General features: G+C 67.5%; 3 protein-coding genes across 3 annotated transcripts; 2 read left to right on the top strand and 1 right to left on the bottom strand.

Annotated features, from left to right (window-relative positions):
• Positions 1-49: 49 nt before the first annotated feature.
• On the bottom strand, positions 50-6,371 carry CHLRE_03g202300v5 (uncharacterized protein). Its single transcript, XM_043061391.1, has 10 exons — positions 6,130-6,371; positions 5,075-6,010; positions 4,634-4,913; positions 4,389-4,484; positions 4,120-4,218; positions 3,797-3,938; positions 3,011-3,652; positions 2,742-2,876; positions 1,129-2,571; positions 50-951 (listed from the first exon to the last, which is right to left on the bottom strand). The coding sequence occupies exons 1-10, from the start codon at positions 6,212-6,214 to the stop codon at positions 469-471; spliced, it is 4,341 nt and encodes a 1,446-aa protein (XP_042926544.1). The 5' UTR covers positions 6,215-6,371; the 3' UTR covers positions 50-468.
• A 100-nt stretch (positions 6,372-6,471) lies between these two features.
• Positions 6,472-7,967, top strand: CHLRE_03g202339v5 (uncharacterized protein). Its single transcript, XM_043061393.1, has 4 exons — positions 6,472-6,496; positions 6,654-6,826; positions 7,055-7,210; positions 7,464-7,967. The coding sequence occupies exons 2-4, from the start codon at positions 6,776-6,778 to the stop codon at positions 7,740-7,742; spliced, it is 486 nt and encodes a 161-aa protein (XP_042926543.1). The 5' UTR covers positions 6,472-6,496; positions 6,654-6,775; the 3' UTR covers positions 7,743-7,967.
• A 334-nt stretch (positions 7,968-8,301) lies between these two features.
• CHLRE_03g202350v5 (uncharacterized protein) lies at positions 8,302-23,987 on the top strand. Its single transcript, XM_043061394.1, has 19 exons — positions 8,302-8,928; positions 9,045-9,144; positions 9,337-10,227; positions 10,471-10,677; positions 10,977-11,181; positions 11,314-11,504; positions 11,712-11,817; positions 11,967-12,109; positions 12,281-16,282; positions 16,464-16,584; positions 16,946-17,116; positions 17,309-17,449; positions 17,743-17,811; positions 18,086-18,193; positions 18,468-18,645; positions 18,827-19,007; positions 19,250-19,717; positions 19,956-21,683; positions 21,946-23,987. The coding sequence occupies exons 2-19, from the start codon at positions 9,131-9,133 to the stop codon at positions 22,946-22,948; spliced, it is 9,927 nt and encodes a 3,308-aa protein (XP_042926542.1). The 5' UTR covers positions 8,302-8,928; positions 9,045-9,130; the 3' UTR covers positions 22,949-23,987.
• The last annotated feature ends 764 nt before the right edge of the window (positions 23,988-24,751 follow it).

Genomic DNA, 24,751 nt, shown 5'->3' with positions numbered 1-24,751 from the left:
TGGACGCATGCGCGATTGCCAGAGCCCACAGGACTGCACAGGACGCCACAGGCCAGTTCGACGGGACCCCTCCCTGCCCCAGGGGTGCAGTCCTGCCCACGACGTTGACCATTCACCCTGATCCTGAGCCTTTTGAAGTTGCCCTGCGCCCCGATGCTGCCCGCTGCGTAGTGGATACACACCATGCTTTGGAGCCATGAACATCATTCCCTCAAGGTCACTCCCCGGCTCTTGAATGTACACCCGTGCTTGGGCGCTACTTTAGTACGGTACACCGGCACAGTCCGTGTACGCGGCCACGTACTCGTCGTAGCTCGTCGGATGCAAAGCCTACAAGGATGACCCGGCGCACAGGAAAGTACTACGAGAGCCCCAGACAGCAGCACACCAAAGTACCGCCAGCATTTCAAACGCTCATTAGTACTCAGTGTTCCGTTCTCCAAAGTCATACATTACATCTCGAGCAGGCTACACACCATCCGGAGGCGCTGTAAAGTGGAATGTGTAAGCATCGTGATCCACCACGCGGGCCGCCTGTTGCCGCTTCGCCTGCTGCAGCGCGTCCTGCACCCGCCCCACCGACTTCTGCTTCAGCTGCCCCGGAGCCCCTGCCGCGCCGCTGTTCCAACCCGCTCCCGACGCAGCCACCACAACCACCGAATCCGCATCCGAATCGGTAGCCATAGGCTTGGGCGAGTCACGGTAGTATTCGTAGAAATCGGGGATGGGTTTAGTCAGCCAGGCGGGAGGCGCGGCAAAGGCCAGCGGCGGGATGTCATTGGGGTGCGGCACACGCTCCTTGGCCAGCCCAAATTCCGCAAGCAGCTGCGCCGCCGAGCCCTCTGCCCCTGACGCAGATGACGCGGCGTGTTGCGCCAGCTTCGCAGCGGCCAGTTGCTGCAGGGTCTCCGGGGTGAGGGCAGCAGGGGCGCAGTGAGCAGCCAGTGAGGCCTGGTCGGGCAGCGGCACATTGGGGCGACCCTGGCTTAGTCGGCCAGGCGATGCAGCATATGTGGAGGAGATTCGGAACAACAGCAGGCTCGAAACCACTGCCCAACATGGCGCGCCCAAGCAGCACCTTGAACCTTGCGCCTCTCCCTTTCCGGGGCCTCGCTGCCCGACGCCCACCTGTTGCAGGTGCTGCGCGCCGCCCAGATGCTGGTAGTCTACGCCCCAGGAGCCGTTGCTGCTGGTCTCGTCGCCAGCTCCCTCTCCCTCGCCGCGCTCTGCCACGCCGCCACGCTCAGGGCTATCCGCCACGCCAGGCGCCTCCGCGTCTGTGCCGGCGGCGGCCTTTCGCTGTCGCACAAACTCGAGAGGGTAGCCAAACTCGTCCACGTCATCAACACCCCAGGGGTCCTCCTCATCCGAGCTACTGCTGTCTGCCCAGCCCAAGTTGTCAGCCGCGCCCGCAAGCAGGGCAGCTGGGTTGCTGCCACCGGTGGCGGCAGGGTCAGGGGCGCCACGCCGCCGACGTGGCTGGTAGCCCTTGACTGCACCGCCGTCCTCGTCGTCTGACAGGATGGTGAAGCGGTCCAGGCGGCCCTCCTCTCCGGGCTCCGCGGCAGGAGGCGCTGCAACCGCAGGTGCAGCCGCGGCTGGTGCCGTGGCGGAGACAGCTGGCACGGCAGCTGGCACAGCAGCTGGCACGGGCGCGGGCACGCGGGCAGCCCCGAGCACCGTGGAAGGGCCGGCTGCGGCCGCTGCCACATGAGGAGGCGCGGCGCGCACCGCGGCGCGTGTCGAGCTGGCAGCAGCTGCGTGAGGCTGCGGTGCCGGCACCGTCTGTAGCTGCCCGGACCCAGCACCCGCTGCTGCCGTGCCTGGTGCAGGCGGCGCCACAGCAGCGCCCAGCTCGTCGCTGCCATCTCCCTCCCGCCAGCCGCCCAACAGCGTCTCCTCCTCCGCTGCAGCTGCGGCAGCTGCCTCTGCCTCCGCCGCCTCGGCAGCTGCCAGCGCCTCCTCCGTCATCTCAGCATGACTGCGCCTCATCCAGTACGGCATGTCAGCCGACTCGGCAAAGCCCCCGACTCCCGGGGGCTGTCGGCGTGCGCGGCGCGGGCTGCTGCCGGCAGTGACGGGGCGAGCGAGGCCACCACCAACATCCCGCCCTGAGCCTGGCACGTCCTCGCGCCGGCGGTGCCCGGTGCTGCGTATCTCGTTTGGCACCTTCAGCAGCGCCGCGGCAGAGCCCCGTGGCACTGGTGGCGCAGGCGCCGGGGCAATGGCAGCCGTCTGTCCAACAGGCGAAGGTGCCGGCCCGACAGCGGTGGCGGTTGCTGCGCCTGGGGCCTGGTGTGTTTCAGCGGGTGAAGCCGCAGCCGCAGGGGCAGGGGCAGCCGCAGCCGCAGCCGCAGCCGCAGCCGCAGCCGCAGCCGCAGCCGCAGCCGCAGCCGCAGCTGCAGCTGCAGGGGCAGCAGCTGCAGCTGCACCAGGAGGCGCCTGCGAAAATGCTTGGTGGCCGTGTTTCCTGCCGCCCGTGGTCTCGTTCTGCAGGTTGGTGCCAGGGCGGCGCAAGGCCTCCACGTCAGCAATCCCAGCATAGGCTGACGCAGCCCGCGCGGCCCGTACCTGCGAACAGGCATGCGGCTTTTGTTGGTGATGCAGTTGCACATGATCAGGCTCAGTACCCGCGACGGTGCTTCTTAGGGCATAGAAATCAGGAATGCTATCCTCGTAAGTCGATTGAGCCATTTGAGACCTGAACGACAGAACGAAGGCATCCTGACAGGGGCACGCACCTTCTCGGCCTTGTCTCGTGCGGCCTGCATGCCACGGTCAGGGCTGCGCTCCGTGGCCCGCCGCCGCTGCACAGCGGTACCGGCCGGGTAGCGCACCACCACCAGGCCCTCCTTGGCGTCCTCCTGCAGGACCACCTGCACGGGTGGTAGCAGCCCGGTTCAAGGTTTCAGTTGCGACGCCCAACTTTTGGCGATCAGGCTTTCGGCAGACGTCTAATTGTCTCTGTAAATTACCGGCACCAGCCACATGCTCCATTTGACGGCCTTGCCTGCTCCGGGTAGTGAGAAACGTGCGGTGGAAGCGGTGCTCCTATGGCTGCCAGGCAACCCGCCCTGCTGGCCATCGCCTGGTCCATGCCGCCGCGCTCCGAGCTGCGGCCGACGTGGCTGCCGCCACCTGCCGCCACGCCGTACACCTCCTCCTCGTCCGCCAGCCCCTCTTCCACCAGGTAGTGTCCCTCGCCGCCATAAGAGCTAGCCAGCGGCGACCGCACGCCTCCGCCATCACCGCCACCGCCGCCAACACCGCCGCCAGTGCCGCTGCCGTCGAAATCGAAGCTGTCGGCATCTGGGTCGGGCCAGCCGCCCTCCGGCTCCGGCCCCAGGTATTCGCCGCCATACTCGCCACCCGTGGCCGCCACCACAGCGCGCGCCTTCGCCATGACACGATTCAGGTCCCGGATCGCGGCCTGCAGGGCATCATCTGCCTCTTCGGCGCCATCCTCGGCACCAGCTCCGGCACCTTCCCAGCCGTCGGTAGCACCACCACCTGGCACGGAGGCCCCGGCCGCCGTGCCGCGTTTGGCGCCACCGGCGCGCGCGCATGCCAGTGCGGCCGCCTTGTTGGCTGCCGCCTGCGCCTTGGCTGCCACCTCGCGGGGCAGATACACACCCAGCTCCGTGATGCCCAGCTGCAGTCGGGGAGGTGGAGTGCGTGTGCATGGTATCGAGGGCGCTTCGAAACTTGTATGTGTTTGAGCAGTGTCAAGCAGGCAGTGCTCGGCTTGCAGACGGTGGTTATGGCATCAGCACCTAGCTTTGTCAAGTAAACTTGCCTTGGGCGCCGCCATGATGACATCAGCCAGGGCCTGTATCTGATCCTGCCGCCGCCGCTCCACCGGCGGCACTGCGGCCGCTGCCGTCGCCGCCGCGGCCGCGCGCTCCTCGTCCTCCGCTATCTGCTCCGCCACCTTCTTGCTGCGATGGTGGGGGCGAACCATGCGGACACAGGCGGCGGACAGGACGCGATGGAGATGCTTTCCGGACGAACAGAAAGCTGGACATGGTCACGACCTGGCACAGGAAACACGCTCCAGGCTCCTGTCGTGACCAATACTTCAAGCTCAGATCCGCCCTTCAGTGCTGCCGACCCACTCACGACATCTTGCCGGGCAGCAGGTCGCCGCCCTCCGTCTCGTTGGCGGGCACGCCGTCTCTCCGCCGGCGCGGGTGGTACGGCTTGGAGATGGGCGCCGACCTGAGGCACGCATCCGCATGTGATAGCAGGGACGGAACTGGCAGTGTCAGCCTCGCTTGTTTGTTTGCCCTAGATCACCATTGCCCTCTGCCATGCTAGCATGTGTGCGACCAGTGCGCGCTGGATCACGTGCACAGCGCTCCTCTACACACCAGCGTGCTCGTACGTACCCCATGCGCAGCTCCTCGGCGCCGCTGACCACCCGCAGCTTGGCGATAGTGCGCGACGCCTCGTCCAGTGCCGCTGTGTATCGCAGCATGCGGTAGCTGCAGGGCAGTAGTGGCGACCCCAACCCCGGTTTGTAGCGTCCTCGACAGCGTTCTCGACAAAGACAGTGCAGCACTGAGTACGATGACGGTAGCCTCTCAGCACCAATACCTCCGCAAGCTGCCCTCCACAAGCGCACATTTGGTACCTGGTGTTAGTGGTGGCGGCCTTCTTTGCCGCTACTCGCGCCGCCTGCTGCGCCAGCTGCGCCTTGACGCGAATGTTGCGCGCCATGACCGGATTGTGCGCGGGGTTGAGCGCGCGCTGCCGCACACGTTTCCAGGCGGGCTCCGGAGGCAGCTGCGGCTGCTGTGCCACGCGCTGGGGGCCCTCCAGTCCCAATACGTCCGCCTCCGCGGCACCGGCGACGGCGCGCGCTTCAGCGGCAGTCAGGGGCTCCGTGGACACCTGCTTGCCCACCAGCACTCCTGTGCCAGCAAGGCATGTGCGGACAGGCATCAGCTCAGCGGCACCCACACTCCCTGGCCTAGCCTGCCCGCACCGCAGCCCTCTGCCAGGCTGTCACCCCTGTTCTAGCCAACCTTGCTGGCCCCATCAATGAATGCCGCTGTCACACCCCACCGCTCACCCTTCCTGTGCTCATACACGGGCGGCAGACCCAGCGCGGTCAGCTCAGCCGTGAGCCGGCCCTGCCGCTGGAACACCTCCAGCCGCGCCCGCGCCGCCCCGCTGTTGTAGTAACTACCTCCATGCAGGTCCGCCACCGCTGCCTCCGTCACCTCTGCCGGGTCCGGCTGCAGCACATGGTAACCAGAAGCAGCGGCTGTAGCAGCGCCACCGCCGCCGCCACCGCGCCCTGCTGCGGCGTGTTGGCGCTGCTGCTGCAACTGCAGCTGGTGCAGGTACTGCTCCTGCAGCAGGTCAAGCGGCGCACGCCGGCCGCCCACCTGCTCCACCGCGGCAGAGCCGGCAATGAGGGAGGCGCTGGGCGGCGGGAGCGGCGAAGGGCGAGGCGGTGGAGCTGGAGCTGGAGGTTGCAGCGGGCCTGGCCGACGAGCTGTCGGCCCGTCTACATGCGAGCCGGCGTACGTAGCGGCGGCGACGTCGGGGCCCCACTGAACACGTGCAGCTGCTCGTGCACGCGTGCCAGATCCAGAAGCTGCAACCGCGCCGCCCTGAGCCGTGGCGTGTGCCGCGGCGTGTGCTCCGCTGCTCGCTGGCTGGTCTGTCCGGCCATCGCCGGCCTGCACATCAAGGCGCGCTCCGCTGGCACCCGGCGCTGCCGTGGCCACACTGGCCTGGGAAGCCGCACCGTCCTGAGGAGCCCGATCATGGACATTGGGCTCTTCAGACCCTGCATCCTCGCGGCCATCGGGCGCTGAAGTCCCGGGGGCGCCCTGTGCTGGCGCCCCCTGGTCCAGGGATGTGAAATGGCCGGCATGCGCCAGGTGCGCGGTCGGCCGGCGTGATGAGCTGGGCAAGGGGGCAGTGTGTGTGGAAGAGGGGATATATGTGCCCCCGCTCTTGATGTACACCTGCACGTTCAGCACCTCCTCCTTGGGGGCTGAACGGGGGAACGCGGGCAACGGGCAGGGAGGGCAAAAGCGGTCGAGTGAGCGCGTGTTGGAGTTGTTTCCAACTTCAAACCGTCTCCCTGCCTTAATTGGTGCTCATATGGCTCACCTGATGTGCTGGAGCGTGCGGCGCCTGGCTGCGGGTCCACGCGGCCTCTCGGGCGCCTGGTCCGCGACGAAGGCCCAACCTCCATTCCCTCAATGCCCCGCCGAACCAAAATGCACTGCTTTCTACATATTGCACTTCAGCTATATCTGAGATTATAGCATGCAGCCGGCTGGCCTGCGCCAAGCGACAGCGACAGGCGCACTCAGCTGTCCGCAAGTTGCGGGTTCGAGAAGATGCCTCGTGATAGTCCAAGCTCAGGACCGAGCAAGTATACACTTCAATTCATGCCGAAGGCAAACCGGAGCGACAGGAGATGCAAGTGTTTGGAGTGCAAAAGCTGGAGCAGGACTGGCTAGCTTGTGCTTAGGTATGCAGAAATAAAACAATACAATCAAGTATTTAATGCAAAATGGGAGGGGGGCTATGGGGCTACACGAGTGCTGGGCTGCGCGAGCCCACTCCTTTAGCCGCGGCAGGTTTGCGTGCCCGCCCGCCTGACCACAGGGGACTGTCTGCGCTTGTAGGGCTGCTACCGATATTCAGCGGCCATGCAGTACATGCTGCGGACTCGTCATACCTGGGCGGTGGTGGAGGTAGCGGTGGCAGCCTGCAGGGCCGCGTGGCGGAGCTCCGCATGTTCCAGAGTATGTTCGGCAGCCGGAGCAGCCCCACGCAGCAGCTCGCAGCGGACGTGCAGGTGCGGCGCTATTCTTGCTTGCGAAGAACAACATGATTATGGGCACTCATGGTCTCTGTTAGAAGCACACCCGCCGCACGTGTCTGCAGCGTTCTGCGTAGCCCCACTCGTGCCTGTATACAGGCTTCGATCCCATGGCCTCGCGGCTTCATCATCGGCGGCGGCTATCCAGCGGACAGCTGCATCTGATGTGACGTCTGACACTGTCATTGTTCACTGTGCTTGCAGGCGGTGCAGGGGGTGGTGCAGCGGGCGGAGCTGCTGCTGCGGGCGGGGGACGCAGATGGCGCGCGGGCGCTGCTGTCGCAGCAGGGGCGCGAGGTGGGCAAGCTCGCGTATGGCCTAGGCTACGGCACGGAGGCCTACCGACTGCTACCAACGGAGGTGAGAGCGGGGCACGGGTGGTAGGTGTGCCATATGCCGTGGCTTGGAGCACTGGAAAACACGCTGCCAAAGTGCCAAGTTGGGCCGGCGGGCACCAAGGTGTGCAGGACGCGGCTTGGGACAGAGGTGCGAAGTAAAGTGAGGCAAGACTGCTAAGTTTGCACTGTACAATGCATGACACATCTGGGGCGTTGGGTACATGGGCAGCCCGTTGACGCCTGTTGCCGCCATCGTTTGGCCTCCACCCACGTAGACAGGCAGGCAGGTGCTGAGCAAGCTGGAGGCTGCGCGTGCGGCACTGGCTGCAGCGGGCGCTGTGGCGGCAGCCGGTGAAACACAGGCACCAGATGCAGCTGGCAGTGGCGGCAATGGTGGTGAAGGGGGCAGAAGCGGCATGGCCGCCATGACTGCTGAGGGAGTTGGCAGCGTGGCGCGCAATGATGGAGCTGCTGATGTTGCAACAGCGCGGTTGAGGGATTTAGGGGCTCTGCTGAAGGCCGTGGCAGACTATCTTGAAGCTGCAGGTGACTAGGATGCCAGATGCCGTCGTGTGGGCTGTGCATGCGGCAGTGGGGCAACCACCATGCAATGAAGCAGACTCAACTCGGGCTAACGTTCGGCGCCACTTGATCGGCCGACTGTGTCGTATTTGTTCTTGCACTAAAGTTTTTATGGGGTCACTTTAGACGGCTGCATCCCCTTGCTCCTTGACAGTTTTAACGTTCCGTTGTGGCTTGTCTTCAGTCCTTCACGTCGCGGTGACGTGGCTCCATGGCCGCATGGGCACCGTATACACGGTGCGAGCTGTCCAGGGCCGCTCCCACGGGCCGCTCCCACTATTCCCCAGTACATGAGAAGTGCGCGGTCTGTGCCGGCATTGCATTTGGTGCCAAAGTTTTGTCCCGCGGCTCAGAAAACAGCATAAGCATGAGGTGGACGGAAGGAACAAGGGGAGACCTTCAACAAGGCCTCGGTGGGCGTCAGGGAGGGGGAGGGCGGCACGAACCTCTGTGGACGTGCATGCCCAACTTGGGGCCTTCTAACAACCTATTTCTTTTATCGAAGTACACGTGTACATCTCTAGTTAGATTGAACTCGCCCATGCGTTCCCGGCCCTTGTTCTGTTTTTGAGTGACCATATTTGAAGCGAGAACCTTCTGAGTAGCATTTAACGTACATAGTGAAACAACGTTGTGACAATGGGGCAGAGCGTTTTTGCGGGGGGGCAGCGAACAGGCAAAGCAGCGCGTAGCCTTGGGCAATGGTTTTCGCTATGCTGAGCAGGTAGATGAAGCAGCTATTTAGGTTGCTCGTCCTTCTGCTTGTGGCGCTATGCACTCCACGGCCCGCACTTGCTTCGGCAGACGACGGCCAGTGCCTTCTGGATGCGGTGAAGCTGGCAGAGGAGAAATGCAATGAGACCAGCGCGAGCAGCAATGCAACATGGCAGGAAATTTTTGCGTCTGCAATTGCGTGCGATTCTCGGCCACTTCGCGTTCTCGCGCCTGCAACCTTCTCAGATTGGATTACGCGTCAAGCAAATTCCTTCACTGCGGTTGTTGGCAGAAGGGTCAACGTGACCTATGCAAACCCGGCCGCTATTCCCGCCTTGGTTAGCGCCCAGCTGGGAGGGTGGGCACAGCAGGACCTCTGGATTCTCGACTACCCCAGCCTGCCTGTGCTCGGCGACAGCGGGTCTCTGCTGGACCTCGCAACATGTGAGCGCTGCTGGGGCTTTTGAGCTGCCGGGGTGTCGGGCAGGGGCCGACACGGAGGATCACAGGGACGCAGTGTCCTGAACTTCCTTGACGTTTGACCCACGCCGCACATGCAGATATCAGCGGGGACCCTGTCGTTGAGTGGAGCGATGTGGAGCCCGTGTGGCGGTCCCTGTCATTGTTTGGTAACTCCACCGTGGCGATGCCAGTCGACAGGTGCGGAATTCTCCACACGGGAACGGCACCGTGGCAGCCTGCGCCGGATCGCTTTGGGACTGGGTCAGATGCGCCTGCTACGCCTGGGTGTTGCATGCTGGTCGATACTGTTTCACGGATACGAACACACTCATAATACTAGGAGTGCATGCCCTTAGGGGATGGGCCCTCTGACTTCCCCTGCCCCCGCAGTGACGTGCTGATGCTGTACTACCGGCGGGACGTCTTCCAATCGGCAAGCCTGGCGGTACCCGCGACCTGGGAGGAGCTGGTCGCGCTGGCAGCTTATTGGAACAGCCGCAACACCACCAACAGCACCAACAGCACCAACGGCAGCAGCACCGGCGCGCCGGCGCCCCGCCACGGCCTCTGCATTAACGACGCGCGCGGCTGCGTGCTGCCCTTCTACCTGTCCGCGCTGCTCGCCGCCTCCACGCAGCGCTGGGGCCCCGCCACCGGCTGGGCCCTGGCCCTGGATGCTTCCGACCCAGATGCCGCCGTCCAGCTGGTCAACAGCAGCGCAATGCACGCCGCCATGCCGGCGCTCAAAGCGCTGCTGGCGGCCAGCCCCAGCGGTCTGGCCTGCCAGGAGCCGCTGTCGCTGTTCGCGGACGGCCACTGCCTCATGACGCTGGCTGACGGGCGGCAGTTCAAAGCGCTGCAGGCGCCCAGCGTGCCGGTGCGCGGGGCGGTGGGCGTAGAGCTGCTGCCCGGCGCAGGCTGGGTGCTGGACCGCGCCAGCGGCGCCCTGGTGCCGGCGGGGCCGCAGGCCTGCCGGGCGCCGGTGCGCTCCAACGCGACGGAGGCGGTGCTAGCAGCAGGAGCGGCGGTAGCGGCGACAGCAGGGCCGGGGCTGGGGCCGGGGCTGGGGCCGGGGCTGGGGCCGGGGCTGGGGCCGGGGCTGGGGCGAGGGCTACCGGCGCTGCCGCAATGGGGCTGTCGCGCGCCGTATCTGGCCTGGGGCGGCACGTTCGGCGCGGTGAGCCGGCGCAACGACCCGGCGGCTCTGGGGCTGGCGTACCGCTTCCTGGCGTTCCTTACCTCGGACGTGGCGCAGTTTGACGGGCTGCTGGACCCGCAGAGGTGCGGCAGGCTGGGGTTTTGGGGGCTGGGCGTGTTGCAATGGAGCCAGGGTTAGCCAGCGTGGCGCATGCACGAGGTGGGATGGAGGAACTGGTCAGGAAGACGGCGCTTGCCCTCCTTATGCCCCATTGACTACGGTAGGGCCCAGTCAACTGAGCTCAGAAGCGCAGTGTACGTAAAGCGCAGCACGTATAGCCCGCCACGCAGCCAACCATTCTCGCCCTCGCTTAAAACCCCTCGCAGCCACGTGGAGCCCTTCCGCAGCAGCATGCTGTCGCCTGCACACAGCCGCCGGGTGCTGGCGGACCGCGGCGGCGCCGGCACGCTGCTGACGGGCTACGGCGGCTTTGACCCGGACGATGCGGCGGCATTCCTGGGCGGGCTGCGCGCCGCCTTCAGCAGCAGCAACACCGTGCCGGAGCTGGGCGCGCCGGCAGCGTTTGCGCTCAGGTATGGGCGGCGGGTTTGAGGAGGGTCCTTGGCAGCGGGAACGGAGGGCGCGTGCTTGGGGTAGAAAGAGAGGAGGATGGCTTGCGTGCAGGCAGCACGACCGATGGGGGGGGGTTTGCAAAGGTTGGTACAGAGAGATGGCGGGGCGGGTTGTAAGTACCAGCATGGACTAAACCAAACCAAGCGAAACTAGCGGAGCACAGGCAGGGGGGTTTCGCCTGGTCATGGTCTCGCTAGGCGGCCGGCTGTATTGGTTTCTCCTCGACAGTAGTCTTGTGTCACCTATCAACCAATTGCAGGCAGCACATGGAGTCGGCATACCTGGCGTTCGCCAATGGCTCCACCTCGGCCGCGGGTGCAGCGGACGGTATGCTGCGCGCCTGGCTGGCGGAGTGGGCGGCGGCCGGCTACAGCCCGGGCCAAGTGCAGGCGATGCTGCGGCAGGCGACACACGACCCTTTCGGGGGGCCAGACGAGTCGTCGCAGCAGGAGGACTCAGGCGCGGTGCGTGGCCTGGGGGCGGTGTTGGCGGGGAGAGCTTTGCACGTGCCGTATCGAAACGGCCGTATCCGCCGCATCTCAGTTCTCTGATCGACTGAGGACGCCTGCTTTTGCTCTGCCTGGTGCCGCCCTCAGGCGCCGGTGTGGCCGATAGTGGTGGGCACGGTGGTCGGGTTTGCGGTGTTGTGCCTGGCGTCGTTCGGGCTGCTGGTGTGCTGGCGGCGTTGGCGCAGGGCGGAGGAAGCCGTGCTGAAGCGCATCCTGCCGCCGCTGAACGGTCCGGAGACGTCGCTGGTGGTCACGGACATCGAGTCAAGCACACGCATGTGAGCGGCCGAGTCCTTTTGCGCGCTGGGTTCTGGCGGGGCTGGTGCCGGGCAGCTGATGCTACCCAGGCTGGGGCAATCAATGGGAAGCACTGGAAGCTTGTGGAATGCGCCGCTGTGCCCGAAGCAGCTCTTGGCCCATTGACGTGCGCATACTGGCGTACATTACTCGTATCCGTTCTCGTGGATGGTTACCTCTGCCTGCAGGTGGGAGACGCTACCCAGCGATGTGTGCGATGGAGCCATTTACCTTCACCATTCCCTTGCTCGCCGACTCATCCTTAGATTCGGTGGTTACGAGAGCGCAACCGAGGTGCGCTGCACGACGCACCGGCAGCGGGCGGCCGCATCCTTTAAATTTGCTTGGCTTGCATATCTTTCTTCTTCTTCGCACTTGAACCATCGTAGCCAGCCGCCTTCACGCCTCACGCCGCTGCCCCCACCCGTGCCGGCCACGCACAGGGCGACTCGTTCATCATCGCCTTCCACGCGGCGCACGACGCGGTGTGCTTCTGCGCCGCCTTCCAGCAGGAGCTGCTGCTGGTGGCGTGGCCGGAGGAGCTGCTGCTCATGGAGGGCTGCAGCGCCGTGTGGATGTGCAAGAGGTGCGCATCGGCCCAGGGCTTGGCGGGTTGGTGAAGCCAACAGGCCACGCATGGGGGAATATTCGCAGGCATGGTAAGTGGTAAACCCTGTTGGAAGCATGGAAGACTTGGAAGGCAGGGCAGAGACCTGTACCTGACGTCACTTCCTGTGCACGTGCCGCCCCCGCGCAGCGAGCCCGAGACGGCTGCGCGGCGCAAGTCGGCGCTGGGGCCGCTCACGCAGCAGCACGGGCCGCTGGAGGTGACGCCGCGCTCCGCCGCGCCCCTGTCCCGCCTCATGGCGGCCTCGGGCGCCTTCAACGGCCCCGGCAGCCCGCTAGGCCTGGGCCTGGGCCTGAGCAACCTCACCGTGGGCAACCCGTCCAGCCTGGCTCCCGGCAGCGGGCACGGCACCCAGGGCGCCAACAGCCCCATGCTGTTCGGCGCCGGCGGCGGGGGAGGGCTGCTGGGCGGCCCGGGCACGCCAGCGAACCGCAGCGAGCCCGGCAACAGCATGGTCTTCGGGCACGTGGACAGCTCTGCACGCCTGGGGGGCCTGGCGGGAATGCCGGGCTCGGGGCCGGGAGGAGGCATGGCAGGCAGCACCGCGATTGCGGGCGCCGCGGGCGGATTGCTGTCCGTTGGGGCGGTGAATGCGTCTAGTGGCGGACCGAGCAGCGGCGCGCACGCGATGTCGGCGGCGGGGTATGGGCTGGGTGGCATGAGCAGCCCGCCGGAGAGCCCGGCGGGAGCTGGGATGGGCATGGCCGGCGGCGGTGGCGTGCTGCGGTATGGGCATCGCGGGCCCACCACCTTCACGGGACCACCGCCGTCCATGTCAATGGGCGGCGTGGGCGGTGCCCTGGGAGCGCCGCCGCGGCAGCTCAGCTTCCTTGGTAGGACCGCAAGCAGGATGGGCATGACTGCTGCCGCAGCTGCTGCCGCGGCAGCGGCAGCAGCGGCAGGGGGTGGCGGTGGTGGTGGTGGTGCCGGCTCGCCTCGCCAGCCCTCGCCCGGGATTGCCACCTCGGCATCGCGTCGGGGGCCGTCCAACCCGGGCGGCGCGTACATTTCTGGGGCCACGACGCCGTATAGCGGCGGGGCAAGCGCCGTGACATCACCCCGAAGCATGACGGAAGGCCCGCGCGGCGGCGCCGCCAGCAGTGGAAGCGCTGGCGACAGCAGCAGCCTGGCCGCACCCAACGCGGCGCGTGCAGCGTTTGCCGCTGCTGCCGGCGGCGTCATGTCCTTTCGTGAAAGCTTTCGGGAACACGGCACGTCAGCCAGCGGCCCAGGCCTTCAGGACATCAGCGGCAGCGGTGTTGGCAGCGGCGGCTTAGGGTCGCAGTCGGGCATCATCGTTGGCGGCCTTGACTGCGATAGTGAGGCCATGCCGCCGCCAGTGCCTGGGTCGGCGGCAGGCGGCCGCCTGTCGCCCCGGCCCACCGGCGACGGCTGCGGCGCCATGCTGACCTTGTCGGGCTTCCATGTGGGCTCGGGGCCGGCTGGCCGCGCCATGCCGCGGATCAGCGGCGCTGGCGGCGCTGGCGGCGCCTCCGCCGCGGCCTTGCCGGTTGCCGCAGACAGCGGACAGTCCCTCGTCTTCGCGGCTGCGGCGGCGGCGTACGGCGCTACCGGCGGCGGTGGCGCGTACGGCGGTATGGGCAGCGAGGCTAGCACTGCACGGATAGCGGGAGCGTCCGGGGCGCCGCTGGGGGCCAGCGGCCGGTCCATGAGCGGGATCGTGGTCGGGCTGACCAGCAGTCTGCACAGTGGGCCCCTGGACCACGGCACCAGCGGTGCCGCCAGCGGGAGCGGCGCCGGCGCGCTTACAGCGCAAGCTCCTGGCCTCGCCGACGCCGGGCCGGCATACTCCAGCGGTGGGGTGGGGTCGGGACCCGTTGGTCGGGAAAGCAGCCGTGGTGCCGGCCAGCGCGCCAGCGATGGCGGCGCTGGTGGCGTTGCCGGCGTCCCGCCGCACCCCACGTATGGACACAACAATAATGACCAGGTCGACGGCCACAACCCCGAGGAGCCGCAGCGTACTGACAGCACTGAGATTGCTTCCGTCTCCGAGTTTGCGGCCGACTCGGGCGCACTCTCGCATATGCCGTCAGACACTGAGATTGGTGGAGCCCTGAGCCCACCGGCATCGTCGCGTGGGGACCATGGCAATGGTGCAAGGACCGGTGCTGTGTTTGCCGGTTCGCAAGCTGTGGACCCTGTGTGGGCGGCGTCGCCGCGGTCCCTGCCGCCGGCGTCCCAGCCGGCGTCGCCGTCACCTCAGGGAGCGCCGCCGGCGCTGCAACCATTGGGGAGCTTGGAGTCTTCGGAAGCGGTCACGGCAGCGGCCGCCGCCATGGCATCGGCGGCAATGCGCGAGGTACGGCGGAGCGCGGCTGGCACAGGCAGCGGCAGCCGAAGCCCAGGGCCAGTCGCCGAGGCGACGGAGGAGCCGCCGTCGTCAGCTTCGGCCGGGCCGTCACAAGACACGGATGCGCACAGAGCTCGTGACGCGCCTGCCTCTGCGCCCATAGCAGCGCTGCAACGGGGCCAACGTGCCTCGTTTGAGTTTAACTCTGAAGCCGTCGCCGCTGTCGCTGCTGCGGCAGCGGCGGCGGCTGCATCGGCGGCGCCGTCGGGCTCGCGTCCGTCCGGTGGCGGTGACCTAGCCTCCAGCTCGACCTCGCAGCGGCCTTCATGGTCGACATCACTGCCGCCGCCGTCGGCCTCCATGGCGGCACTCACAGCGGCGCTGCAACCGACCTCCGCGTCCTCAGTCGCTCACAACACGGGGACCGACACCGTCACCAGCATGGGAGCGGTGTCACCGCCGCAGTCGAGTGAAGACCTGCTGCTCGCAGTGAACCGCCTGTCGCCGATTCTGCCACCTGTAGACATCCCGGCGTCCTACGCGGCGGCGGCAGCGGCAGCAACGGCGGCGGCGCCCGGTGAGGAGGCGGCTGGCCCCGGCATTTTGCTGACACCGGCGTCTCCGCGCGCGGCGGAGAACGGTCCCCGCAGCTTGGATGCCAGCGCGGCCGCGGCCTTGGCGCCGGGGAGCGCTGTGGGCCTCCCGCCGCTACCACCTGGCGCGCCGCTGGGTCTGCCGGCGGTCGCGGCGCCACCGGCGCAAGGCACTCTGGCTAGCTTCGGCTCGGCGCTTGCCGCCAGCCTCCGCCGCGGCAGTGACGTGTCTGCCGGCTCTGGCGGTGACGTGCAATCCCTGCCTAGCCTGACGCAAGGCGCAGTGCCGGACGTCACGAGAGCCGCTGGCGCCGGCGCCACCGCGGCGGCTGGCGCCGCCGCCGGAAGCACCAGCGTCACTCGGCCGTCGCCGCTGGGCCGTGGCGTGTCGTACAACGCCCCCGGCACCGTCAGCTCATTCGCAGGTGCGGGTGGCGCCGCCGAGGTGCTGGCGGGCGGGCCCAGCCCGCGCAGCAGCCGCCACCGCCGCAGCAGCGCTGGCAGTGATGGCACGGGGCAGCGCAGCAGCAACAGTCGCGGCATGCGCGGGCCCTCCATGGACGGCGATGGCGACGCCGACACCGCGGACCTCGCCCAGCGCGGCCTCTCCTCGCCGCTTCCAGCAACCAAGCTTTCACGCTCCGACGACGGCCGCGGGCGCGTTGTGGCTGGCATAGTCGGCGTCGGCAGCGACCAACAGACCGACCGCGCCGCCGCATCCAGCGCCGCCGCATCCAGCGCCGCCGCATCCGGCGCGGGCGGCACCGCCGCCAGCCCGCCCTACGCCGGCTTCGTCGTGGGTGGCGGCCGCCACTCCTCGCTCGTGTTCCCCACCAAGCGGTTCCTGGCCACCGCTGCCGCCGGCGGCGCCGGCACCAGCATCAGCGGCATGGCTGGCGGCGCCGCCACACCCACCTCCACCGCGCGCGCCGCCACCTCCCACACGCTGCAGTCCAACACGGTGTCGCGCGCGCTGTTCGGCCTGGTTGGGCTGCCCTCGCCGCGCCCCGGCGGCGGCGGGCTGCTGGGTACCATGGGCATCGGCGGCGGCAGCGGGCACTACGGCGGCGCGGCGGCGGCGGCGCTGACGCTGGACAGCCGGGCGGGCAGCATGGCCAGCATGATGCGGCTGGCCAGCCAGCACAACCTGTTGAGCGTGGGCGACAGCCTGTGCACGCGGTGGCGGGTGGTGGACGAGGGCGAGCCAGGCGCACAGCTCATGTTCAGGTGAGGCAGGGGGCGTAACGGGTCGGGGTGGTGTGGGCAGTCGCGGAGGGCTGATGAGTCCAGAAGTCCTGCAGCCGCGGCGGGTTATTGAGTCCAGCGAGACTCGTCCAGCAGGCAAGCAGTTTGTTGCGGCCAGCCCGTCTTGACCAGTCTGTGTTTCCTTTACGCGGTCATGCCGCAGGGGCCTGCGTGTGCGCATGGGCGTGCACAGCGGGCTGGAGGACGGCGCCGACGCGGTGTGCCTCAACCGCACCGCCAACCGCATGCAGTACACCGGCTTCGCGCTGCAGATGGCCAAGGCGGTGAGCGGGCGGTGGCACGGGGCGCGCGGGGGGGAGGTGGGGTAGCCGCTCATGGAGAAGGGGGGGCCGGGGAACGGGGAGCACGCCCGGATGCTGCTCGGTGGCCGTGTGCGCCTAGCCGTAACCATGGCCACGACAGCTTTATGAGCGCGGCCTCGAATGCCCACACATTGGACTCCTAAACAACCTCCTCCCTGTCCTCCCTCTCCATCACTCTCCAAGCGCCTCGTCACGCGCGCCACCCCGCTCCTCTTCCCCCTCCTCTCCCCCCCCGCGTCCACTATGCTACTGTACCTGGCTACGCCTTCACTTCGTGAATAATCACGAATGTAACCCCCCCCTCCTCTCCCCCGTCCTGCAGGTGGCGGACAGCGCGCACGGCGGCATGGTGCTGATGAGCGAGGCGGCGTTCACGCGGCTGGCGGTGGAGAGCCTGAAGGAGCGCGTCATGGTGCTGCACATGGGCGAGCACCGCCTGCGCGAGGAGCTGCCGCCCACCAGCATCTACTGCGGCTGCCCGAGGGCGCTCATGGTGCGGCCCGGCCCTGGGTGCGGCGGCGGGCTGCGGTGAAGAGGCGTGTGTTGGGGTCAGCCTAGCAGGCTTGCTGCGCGTAGACGGTTGCGTTGCGTTGCCTTGGGGCTAGCGTTTGGTCCTTTCTTGCCTCTGTCCTCAGTGGTAACCCTCACATTCGGCTCCTCTCACATCCCACACACACACCCGCAGGGCCGACTGCCAGCGCTGCGTGACGTGCGGTCGGCTCAGCAGATCAGCCTGGGCGTGCTGGACGCGCCGGCGGGCGGTGTGGTAGTGGTGTTCATGCACGTGGTGGGCGCCATGAGCCTCATCGACTGGCGGCCCGACCTGGTGAGGAGCGGAGCTGCTTGGCCGCTTGGCCGCTTGCATGGCTGGCTGGTTTGGCTGGGCTGGTTGCTGGGCTGCCGAACTGCCGGCCTGTTTGCATGGCTGCGCTGCTTGCATGGCTGGTGGTTTGGCTGGTTGGAGCTGTGTTACCGTCACGGCGTGGATGCACGCCTTGATCCCCAAAGCAGGCCGACACACGTGGTCTCACGCAGCTACTGTGCTCACACTCACCCCACACCGCCTCCACCCCCAACCCCAACGCCCACCGCCAACCTCCACCGCCTCCACCCCCACAGGCGCACACCGCGCTGGCTCTGTTCCGGGACCACGTCACGCTGGAGCTCATCAAGTTCCAGGGCTACCTGGTGAGGGGGCGGCCACACGCGGGGCGGGCGGGCCGGGACCTGGCTGAGATCGCGTTGCACTCACGCGCTCACTGAGCCTTGCGCACCGATCACCGGTATCCTGCGGTGCGCCGGTCCAATCCCGATTAACTGCGCTGCACAATTACGGCTCAGCTGCTGGTCTCATGTCGTGTGTCCTTTCTCTCCCGCCCCCACCCTTGCTTTTCCCGCCCCCCCCCCTCACTTCATATTTGATACACACCATCCCATGGATGGCTGCCCCCCCCCCTCGCAGGTGGAGGCGGTGGACGGGCTGGTGCTGGCGTCCTTCTCTTCGCCCGCGGCCGGACTGCGCTGGGCCGCCAAGTGCCAGCACGACATGACCATGCTGCCCTGGCCGCAGGTGCGTGTGTGTGTGGGGGGGGGGGGGAATCGGTTGTAGATACCAGCCCAAACAAACCCGAACCCATTGCAATGTAGAGGATGTGGGGAGAATTGGTGTTGCGGATTTACAAGTTGGCACTTGCAGGGTCGGGGCGCAGTCAAAATTGTATCAACGTGTTTGTGTGTGTGCTCCCCTCTCAGCCGATGCCACCCGTTGCCTTCCCCTTTTTTGCACCCTGATCTCAACTCCTAAACCACCCAAACCACTCACCGGTGTCCCCGCACCACGCTAGGAGCTGCTGAGCCACGAGGCATGTGAGGAGCTGTGCACCAGCCGGCTTAACGCGGTGACGGGGGTGGCGGAGGAGGTGGTGCTGTTCCGCGGGCTGCGGCTCAAGGCGGGCGTGGACATGGGCCGCCTGCGCGGGGAGATTAACTGCATCACAGGCCGCATGAGCTACCGGGGGCGAGGTGCGGAGGGCGGACGCGCGTCGGGGACAGGGTCTGGAAAGGGACTGTTAAGGGAGAGTGCCACGTTAGGTGGAGACGCGCTGGGAAGAGCAGCAGACGAGGAGGTGACTTCAGGCTGATCGCAGCTGCTCATTATCGCCGTTGCCCCGGCCTGGTCTCCTCATCTCCCCCACCCCTGCAGCCATGAACCGCGCCGCGCGCATCGTGGCCGCCGCCGGCAGCGGCCAGATCCTGGCCAGCGCCGAGGTGTGGGCGGCCGGCAGCACCGCCACCGCGGCGCGCATGTGCGGCCTCACCGCCACCAGCCTGGGCGCCTTCAACCTCAAGGGCGTCAGCGAGGCCGTGGAGGTGTACCAGATCAAGTGAGGGCCGGCGCGGGCAGGAGGAAGACGGGCTGGGTGGGGGCGGGGAAGGGGAGGGGGAGCTGCATGGAGCTTGATGCCTGATGTTGTACAGCGGAGTATGTCATGCGAAGGTGGTTGAGACTAGTGATTAGGAAATAGGGCGCTCAGGCAGTTCCGATGCCGCCCCGCATCGCCCTTGACCTCACTCGCATATACAACCCCCTAGCTCAGTGTCTGTGAACCCGCCCCCCTCCCGCCAGGACGTCCAACGACGTGGTGTCCAAGCGCGCCAAGACCATGCTCGCCAACGCCAGCCACGAGGACCCGCTGGAGTTGGACGAGCTGCCAGTCGCCGACCCCGCAGCCGCCCTGCAGGTACACGCCTCCATCAACAACGCCTCCTCCGCCGCCGCGGCAGCGGCAGCGGCTGCCGCCGCCGCCAACGCCGGCTCCAGCGGCGGCGGCAGTGCCGGCGGCTCCGCCGCCGCGCTGCACCGCGTCATGAGCGCGAATGTCAACGCGGGGCACGGCGGCGGCGCGACTGGCGGCGGCGCGGGGCCGGCGGGGATGCCAACGCGCGCCAACTTGTTGCTGGCGGGTGGCGGTGGCAGCGCCACGGCGCGGATGATGCTGGACCGCATGCACTCCATGACCGGCGCGGCAGGGCTGAGGCGCGTGGAGAGCCTCACGCACCGCCGCGGCTCGCTCAGCCGCAACGTGTCCATGAGGTGGGGGCAGCGGCGGCGCATGCCCGCGCTTGTGCTTGACTGCTTGCGCAACAACGTCGGGCGTTGCTTGCGGGTCGCGGGGGGCTGGGGTAGAATCCGGTCACACCGCGTGCAGCCTGTGCAGCTTTGCTTGGCGCCTGTGCAACCGCGCCACTCCGCTCCCCCCTCCGTCCCGTCAGTGTACACTGTCGCCTCCTAACTGGGCATGCCTGGGATCTCCCTCTGAATCTCCCTGCAGGTCCCGGCGCTCCAGTCGGCGCAGCAGTGTGGGCAGCCAGTACAGCGCCCTGGCAGCCAACGCCATGCTCAGCGCCGCACGCGGCTCCTTCGACGGCCGACAGGAGGTCATCAACGGCGCCGGCCCCTCCGGCGGAGGAGGCGGAGGAGGCTACGCCGCTGGTGGCGGCGCTGCCGCTCATCACGTCGTGTCGGCTGCCGCCGCCGCGCTGGCGGCATCGGTGGCGGCGGGGGCCGCTGGCGGCCCTGCTAACGGTGCCAGTCCACTGCCGCCGGCAGCGGCGTCAGCCGCCGTCGTCGGCGGGTTCGGTGCGCCGCTGGCTACTGTCATGTCGGGCCAGGCGGCGTTGGGTCGTGACCTTTCCACCCTGCCCTCCAGCAGCCTGCCAACGGGGCCCTCAATCACCAGCGGCGGCGGGGCCAGCGGCGGGGCCAGTGGCGGGGCCACTGCCGCTGCCGGCTTGCCGGGACCGCACGCCAGCAGCTCCCACTCTCAGGCCCCGTCGCATCTGAACACACTCACGTCAATTGGGTCGGTGGCGACGGCGCCCTTCGCGGGAGCACACGGGCTGATGGCGGCGCAGCTGGCGTCGACCACGAGCGGCGGCGGCGGGCTCGCCACCGGCGCCACCGTCTTCACGGTCGGCCGCACGCCATACATGAGCCGGCACGGCTCCGAACGCGAGACGCCCGGCGAGACCATGTCCGACTTCCGCTCCTCCAACGCCCGCTCCTCCAACGCCTCGCAGTACCGCTCCTCCAATGCTTCCACGCGGTCCAGCGCGGTGGCAGCCGCCGCCTCGGCTGCGGCGGCGGCGGCGGCGTCGCACCAGCAGCAGCTGCACCTACGCGGCGACGGCGGCGGGCTGTCAATGGCGCAGTCGACGCCGGTGCATACGGCTCTGCAGCCGGCAGCTGCTAGCGGCGCGCTGCCGGTCGCTGGCTACGGCATCGCGCAGCACCACAGCCACCAGCTGCCGCCGTCCAACAGCACGCAGCCTCACCCGCACACGCAGCACCACACACCCTTCAGCAGCCAGCTGCCGCACCTTGGCAGTAGTGCCGGCACCGCAGCCGCCGCCGGCAGCAGCACCGCAGCCGCTGGCACCTCCAGCGTCCTCACAGCCGCTGTCTCCGGCAGCACCCAGCTGCCGGGCCCGCCCGCCACGGTGGGCGCAGTCGGCGCCGCGGGCTCGCTTCCGGCCATCAACTCCCCCGGACCTGGCGTGTCGGCACCGGGCGTGGCGGCCGCTCCACCGCACGCCCACCCGCACCGTGGTCTGGTGCGGCACCTGTCCACGCTCATCCGCTCCGCCTCGCAGGCCTTTGGCGGCGGCATCCCCTCCGGCCAGGCGGGGCTGCAACAGCCCCCGCAGCTGCAGACGGCGCAGACGGTGGCGGTGGGTGCCGTTGGCATGGTGCTGTCTCCGGGACGGGGCGGCCGCCGCACGGGCGACGGCGGCGGCGACGGCGATGAGTACTACAGCGGCTACGCCGACGGCGGCCGCTCGAGCGAGCGACGTGCTCGCTACTCGGAGCGGCCGTATCGGGACGGCCTGCCGCCGGCAGCAATCAGCCCGGCGGGCGGTCGGGATAGCCGTGCCGGCGGTGGGGGTGGCGCTGGAGGAGCGTCGGTGCATGGCGGTGGGCCAGGCACCCTTCCATATCGCCTGCGCGCCGCAGGCAGTGCGCTGGCGAATGGGCTGTTTCGAGTCGGTAGCTTCAGCGGGTGAGTTGGATGAAGAGAGCGTGGGGTTGCGTAGCACGCGACGTGAGGGTGCAGGGTGCAAAGCACGGCTTCGGGTCGCAGACGACCGGCGGCCTCGGTACTGCCGCGTCTGAGCCTGCTTAGCGAATCGCAACTACTGTGTTTCGCACTCGCCCGTACTGCTGAAGACGTGGCCAGTCACCTGTACACAACCAACGACACCACCAGTTTCGACCCTCTGTCCTTGCGCTCTTCACTTCATACAATCAACCGTCACCCACAGGCAAACCCGGCGTCGGCCGGAGCTGCCCGACTCGCGCGGCTCCCGCGCCTCGGACTTGGGCGAGCCACTGTCGCCGGCGCGCCGCCGCCTCAACACCGCCAGCGGCATCCACGGCTACGTCGGCGCGGTGCCACACGCTGCGTTGACGGCGGTGGCTGCGACGCTGCCGAGCCCGCCCGGCTCCGCCGGCCGTCGCAGCGGCTTCCGCCGGCGCAGCGGCGCCGACGTGGGCTGGCCCGCCGGCACCGACCGCGGCTCAATCGGTGGCGGCGGCAGCGCGGGCACCGGCGGCGGCCTGGTGTCGTCTGGCGGCGCCGTCAGCGGGGGCTTGGGCGGCGGCGTCGGCGGTGGAGCTGGTGGCCGGCTGCGGCGCGGGCATGATGCGGCCGGCGGCGCGCACCCTGGTGGTGTGGAGGGCGCCGGCGACAGCTTCGTCATTGTGGTGGGCGACACAGATGACCTGGAGGGTGACAGCGAGGAGGTTCTGCGAGACCAGAACGGCGCGCCGGTGCTGTCGCCCGCCGCCTCGCTGCAACACGCCGCGGCCTCGCCGCGCAGTTCGTACGCGCGCAGCTCGCGCGCCTCGCACCCGCACACTGCCGGCTACGTGCCCTCGCACCACCTGGCAGGTGAGGTGCCGCCCTCACCGCCGCGGCTGCAGCTGCCCCTGCCCACTCGCTCGCTGGCGCCTGCCAGCGCCGCTGCTGCTGTGCTGGGCAGCGGTGTTGCTGGAGGAGGCGCAGGCGCCGGGGCTCCCATGGGCGCGCCAAGTGGCGGGCTGCCTGGCCTTGGCGCTGGAGGCGGCGCGGGTGGAGGTGGCGGCATGATGAGCGGCAGTGGTATTCGGTACCTGGGCAGTACCGGCAGCGCTGTGTCGGGTCTGACTGGCGGCCCCAACACGGGGGACGGCGGGCGCAGTAGCAGCATGGAGGTACCCGACCTGACGCCGCTGGACGCGCAGCTGCGTGTGCCGTCCGCGCCAGCTTCTCAGGGTGGGCTCTGAGTTTGAAGGTTATGCTTGAGATGTGTGTGGCAGAACACAACAGGGCAGCGGCACGGGTGGGGATTGTTGGCATGCCGTACCTGACGGTCAACGTACTGGATATATGATGAGGGGGTCGCTTTCAGTCCCATTTTAGCCCCAGGGGTGTACATGCGCATGCACGTCGTGATGATGAGACAACCGCGACTATCATAGTATACATAAACCTAATGTATGGGATCAAAATCCCGAAATGCTGGCACCGTCAGGGATGTTGTTATCGGTCACATTGGATGCGCAAACGCTGCTAACGCGCGAGGGGGTTCATGTTGCATTAATAATGAATGCCAGTAGTGTACGCTCAGCGCTGCGTGATTGATTCAGGGGCGGTACAAGCTGCACAAGCAACACATACGCCGGAGGACAGGCACCGGCGGTCACGCGAGCGCGGCGACGCAGAAAGTTGGTTGGTTAAAGAGTAATCGCGGCGGCTATAGAACTACAGGTGCCGTATTCTTCGTAAGCTATGTTAGGAGGTGGCGTGCGCTTGTTGCTGCTACAACGGGTTTGTGCCCGGCTGCACGGGTGGCAAGGGCTGTCTGAAGGCCGTATTATGGTGGGCGTTTTGGTGGGTAGGCAGTTGTCACTCTCACTTGTGTGTGCAAGCACCAAATGCACTTTGGGTTACAGCGGTAATATCATAGTGGTTGGCAATGCTCCGAACTCCAGACGGTGTTTTGGGTCAGGAAAATGCAGGGCTTGTGGCTCAAAGCCGGGCATGCCGGAGTCGGGCTGACCGGCGGCAGGGGTGCCGCACGGAAGACCCAAGACCCTGACACGGTCAGCATCCTGATTTGCTAGCTACGGTCTTCTGAGCGCGGCGCCTTACACGCGAGAGGCCAGGAGCTGGTCCACAGACCACAGTCACCAGCAAGATGGCGAGATGCCAAAGACATCGTCAAGCAAACTGCAAACATCTCGCCTGCCCGAGAGGTGCTATGATCAGGGCCAGCAGTTTCCAACCTGGTTTGCCGGAGCCGTCTCGACATGCTTGAAAGATCAGCTGCAACAGAGTAACCCCCCCCAAGTGAGTGCTCTAGTGCCTTGGGGTGCAGCGAACAAGTCCTCGGCCTCCAAATTCGAGATGGGGGTTGCGGGCTGCCGCTGGGGGAGCACGTGAGGCTGCCCGGACTGCTAGCATGCTTCACGGACTGTGGGTCTCAAGCAACCGTAGGCACGGAGGTGCAGAGCGCCCCGGGGGGAGGGTTCCAATCTACCGTGGACAATGTGGTTGGGAGTGATGATGGAGGCACCTCTATTGGCGGGCAGCCCAGCCCACTGCCGCCCGTGCAGCCGGAGGCCCCGCATCTGCGCGTAGTGCTGACTGACCCGCCGCGGTCCTGCCGCGGAAGACAAACGCAATGACGCAAGCGACGCCGGCTGCGACCTGACGCCCATGCGGCCGCACCGACAGCCTGTGCATGTAGATCCGTATGCATGGGGATAGCCGTCCCGTGCACGTCGTGGCGGGTGCATTGGAGCGTGTGTCGGTGCGTGGGGGTGGGATGGCTGTCTTCGGTACCTTAAGTCCCTAGATGATGCCAGTTGGCAAACTGCCGCTGTAAGGCTGCGTGGTTTCAGTCTCAGACAGGTTTCCAGTGGAAGAGCACCCAGCGGAGACAGGGCACACAACTGGGTGTGCGATGGGACATTGGGGCAAATGTTCCATCACGTGCACGGGCTGAGCGGGCCTCTGCCTGCTGTGCATCGCTGCATGGGGTGCAAGTGCAAACCCCGGTCGCGAACTTACGCCGCAGCCTTGCT

Source organism: Chlamydomonas reinhardtii, chromosome 3, assembly GCF_000002595.2.
Source record: "Chlamydomonas reinhardtii strain CC-503 cw92 mt+ chromosome 3, whole genome shotgun sequence".
Classification (NCBI taxonomy): Eukaryota; Viridiplantae; Chlorophyta; class Chlorophyceae; order Chlamydomonadales; family Chlamydomonadaceae; genus Chlamydomonas; species Chlamydomonas reinhardtii.
The sequence above is the reverse complement of the archived record's forward strand: the minus strand, read 5'-3'. Positions and strand labels throughout refer to the sequence as shown.

Bases quoted from the DNA above. Each gene is read 5' to 3' on its own strand.
- CHLRE_03g202300v5 (XM_043061391.1), bottom strand. From the start codon at position 6,214: ATGGAGGTTGGGCCTTCGTCGCGGACCAGGCGCCCGAGAGGCCGCGTG. The intron at 4,485-4,633 runs GTACCAAATGTG...ACTGCCCTGCAG, and splicing joins GCCGCCACCACTAACACCAG to CTACCGCATGCTGCGATACA. The intron at 4,219-4,388 runs GTACGTACGAGC...TGCGTGCCTCAG, and splicing joins GCCGAGGAGCTGCGCATGGG to GTCGGCGCCCATCTCCAAGC.
- CHLRE_03g202339v5 (XM_043061393.1), top strand. From the start codon at position 6,776: ATGTTCGGCAGCCGGAGCAGCCCCACGCAGCAGCTCGCAGCGGACGTG. The intron at 6,827-7,054 runs GTGCGGCGCTAT...CTGTGCTTGCAG, and splicing joins AGCTCGCAGCGGACGTGCAG to GCGGTGCAGGGGGTGGTGCA. The intron at 7,211-7,463 runs GTGAGAGCGGGG...CCACCCACGTAG, and splicing joins ACCGACTGCTACCAACGGAG to ACAGGCAGGCAGGTGCTGAG.
- CHLRE_03g202350v5 (XM_043061394.1), top strand. The intron at 16,585-16,945 runs GTGAGCGGGCGG...CCCGTCCTGCAG, and splicing joins CGCTGCAGATGGCCAAGGCG to GTGGCGGACAGCGCGCACGG. The intron at 19,008-19,249 runs GTGAGGGCCGGC...CCCTCCCGCCAG, and splicing joins GTGGAGGTGTACCAGATCAA to GACGTCCAACGACGTGGTGT.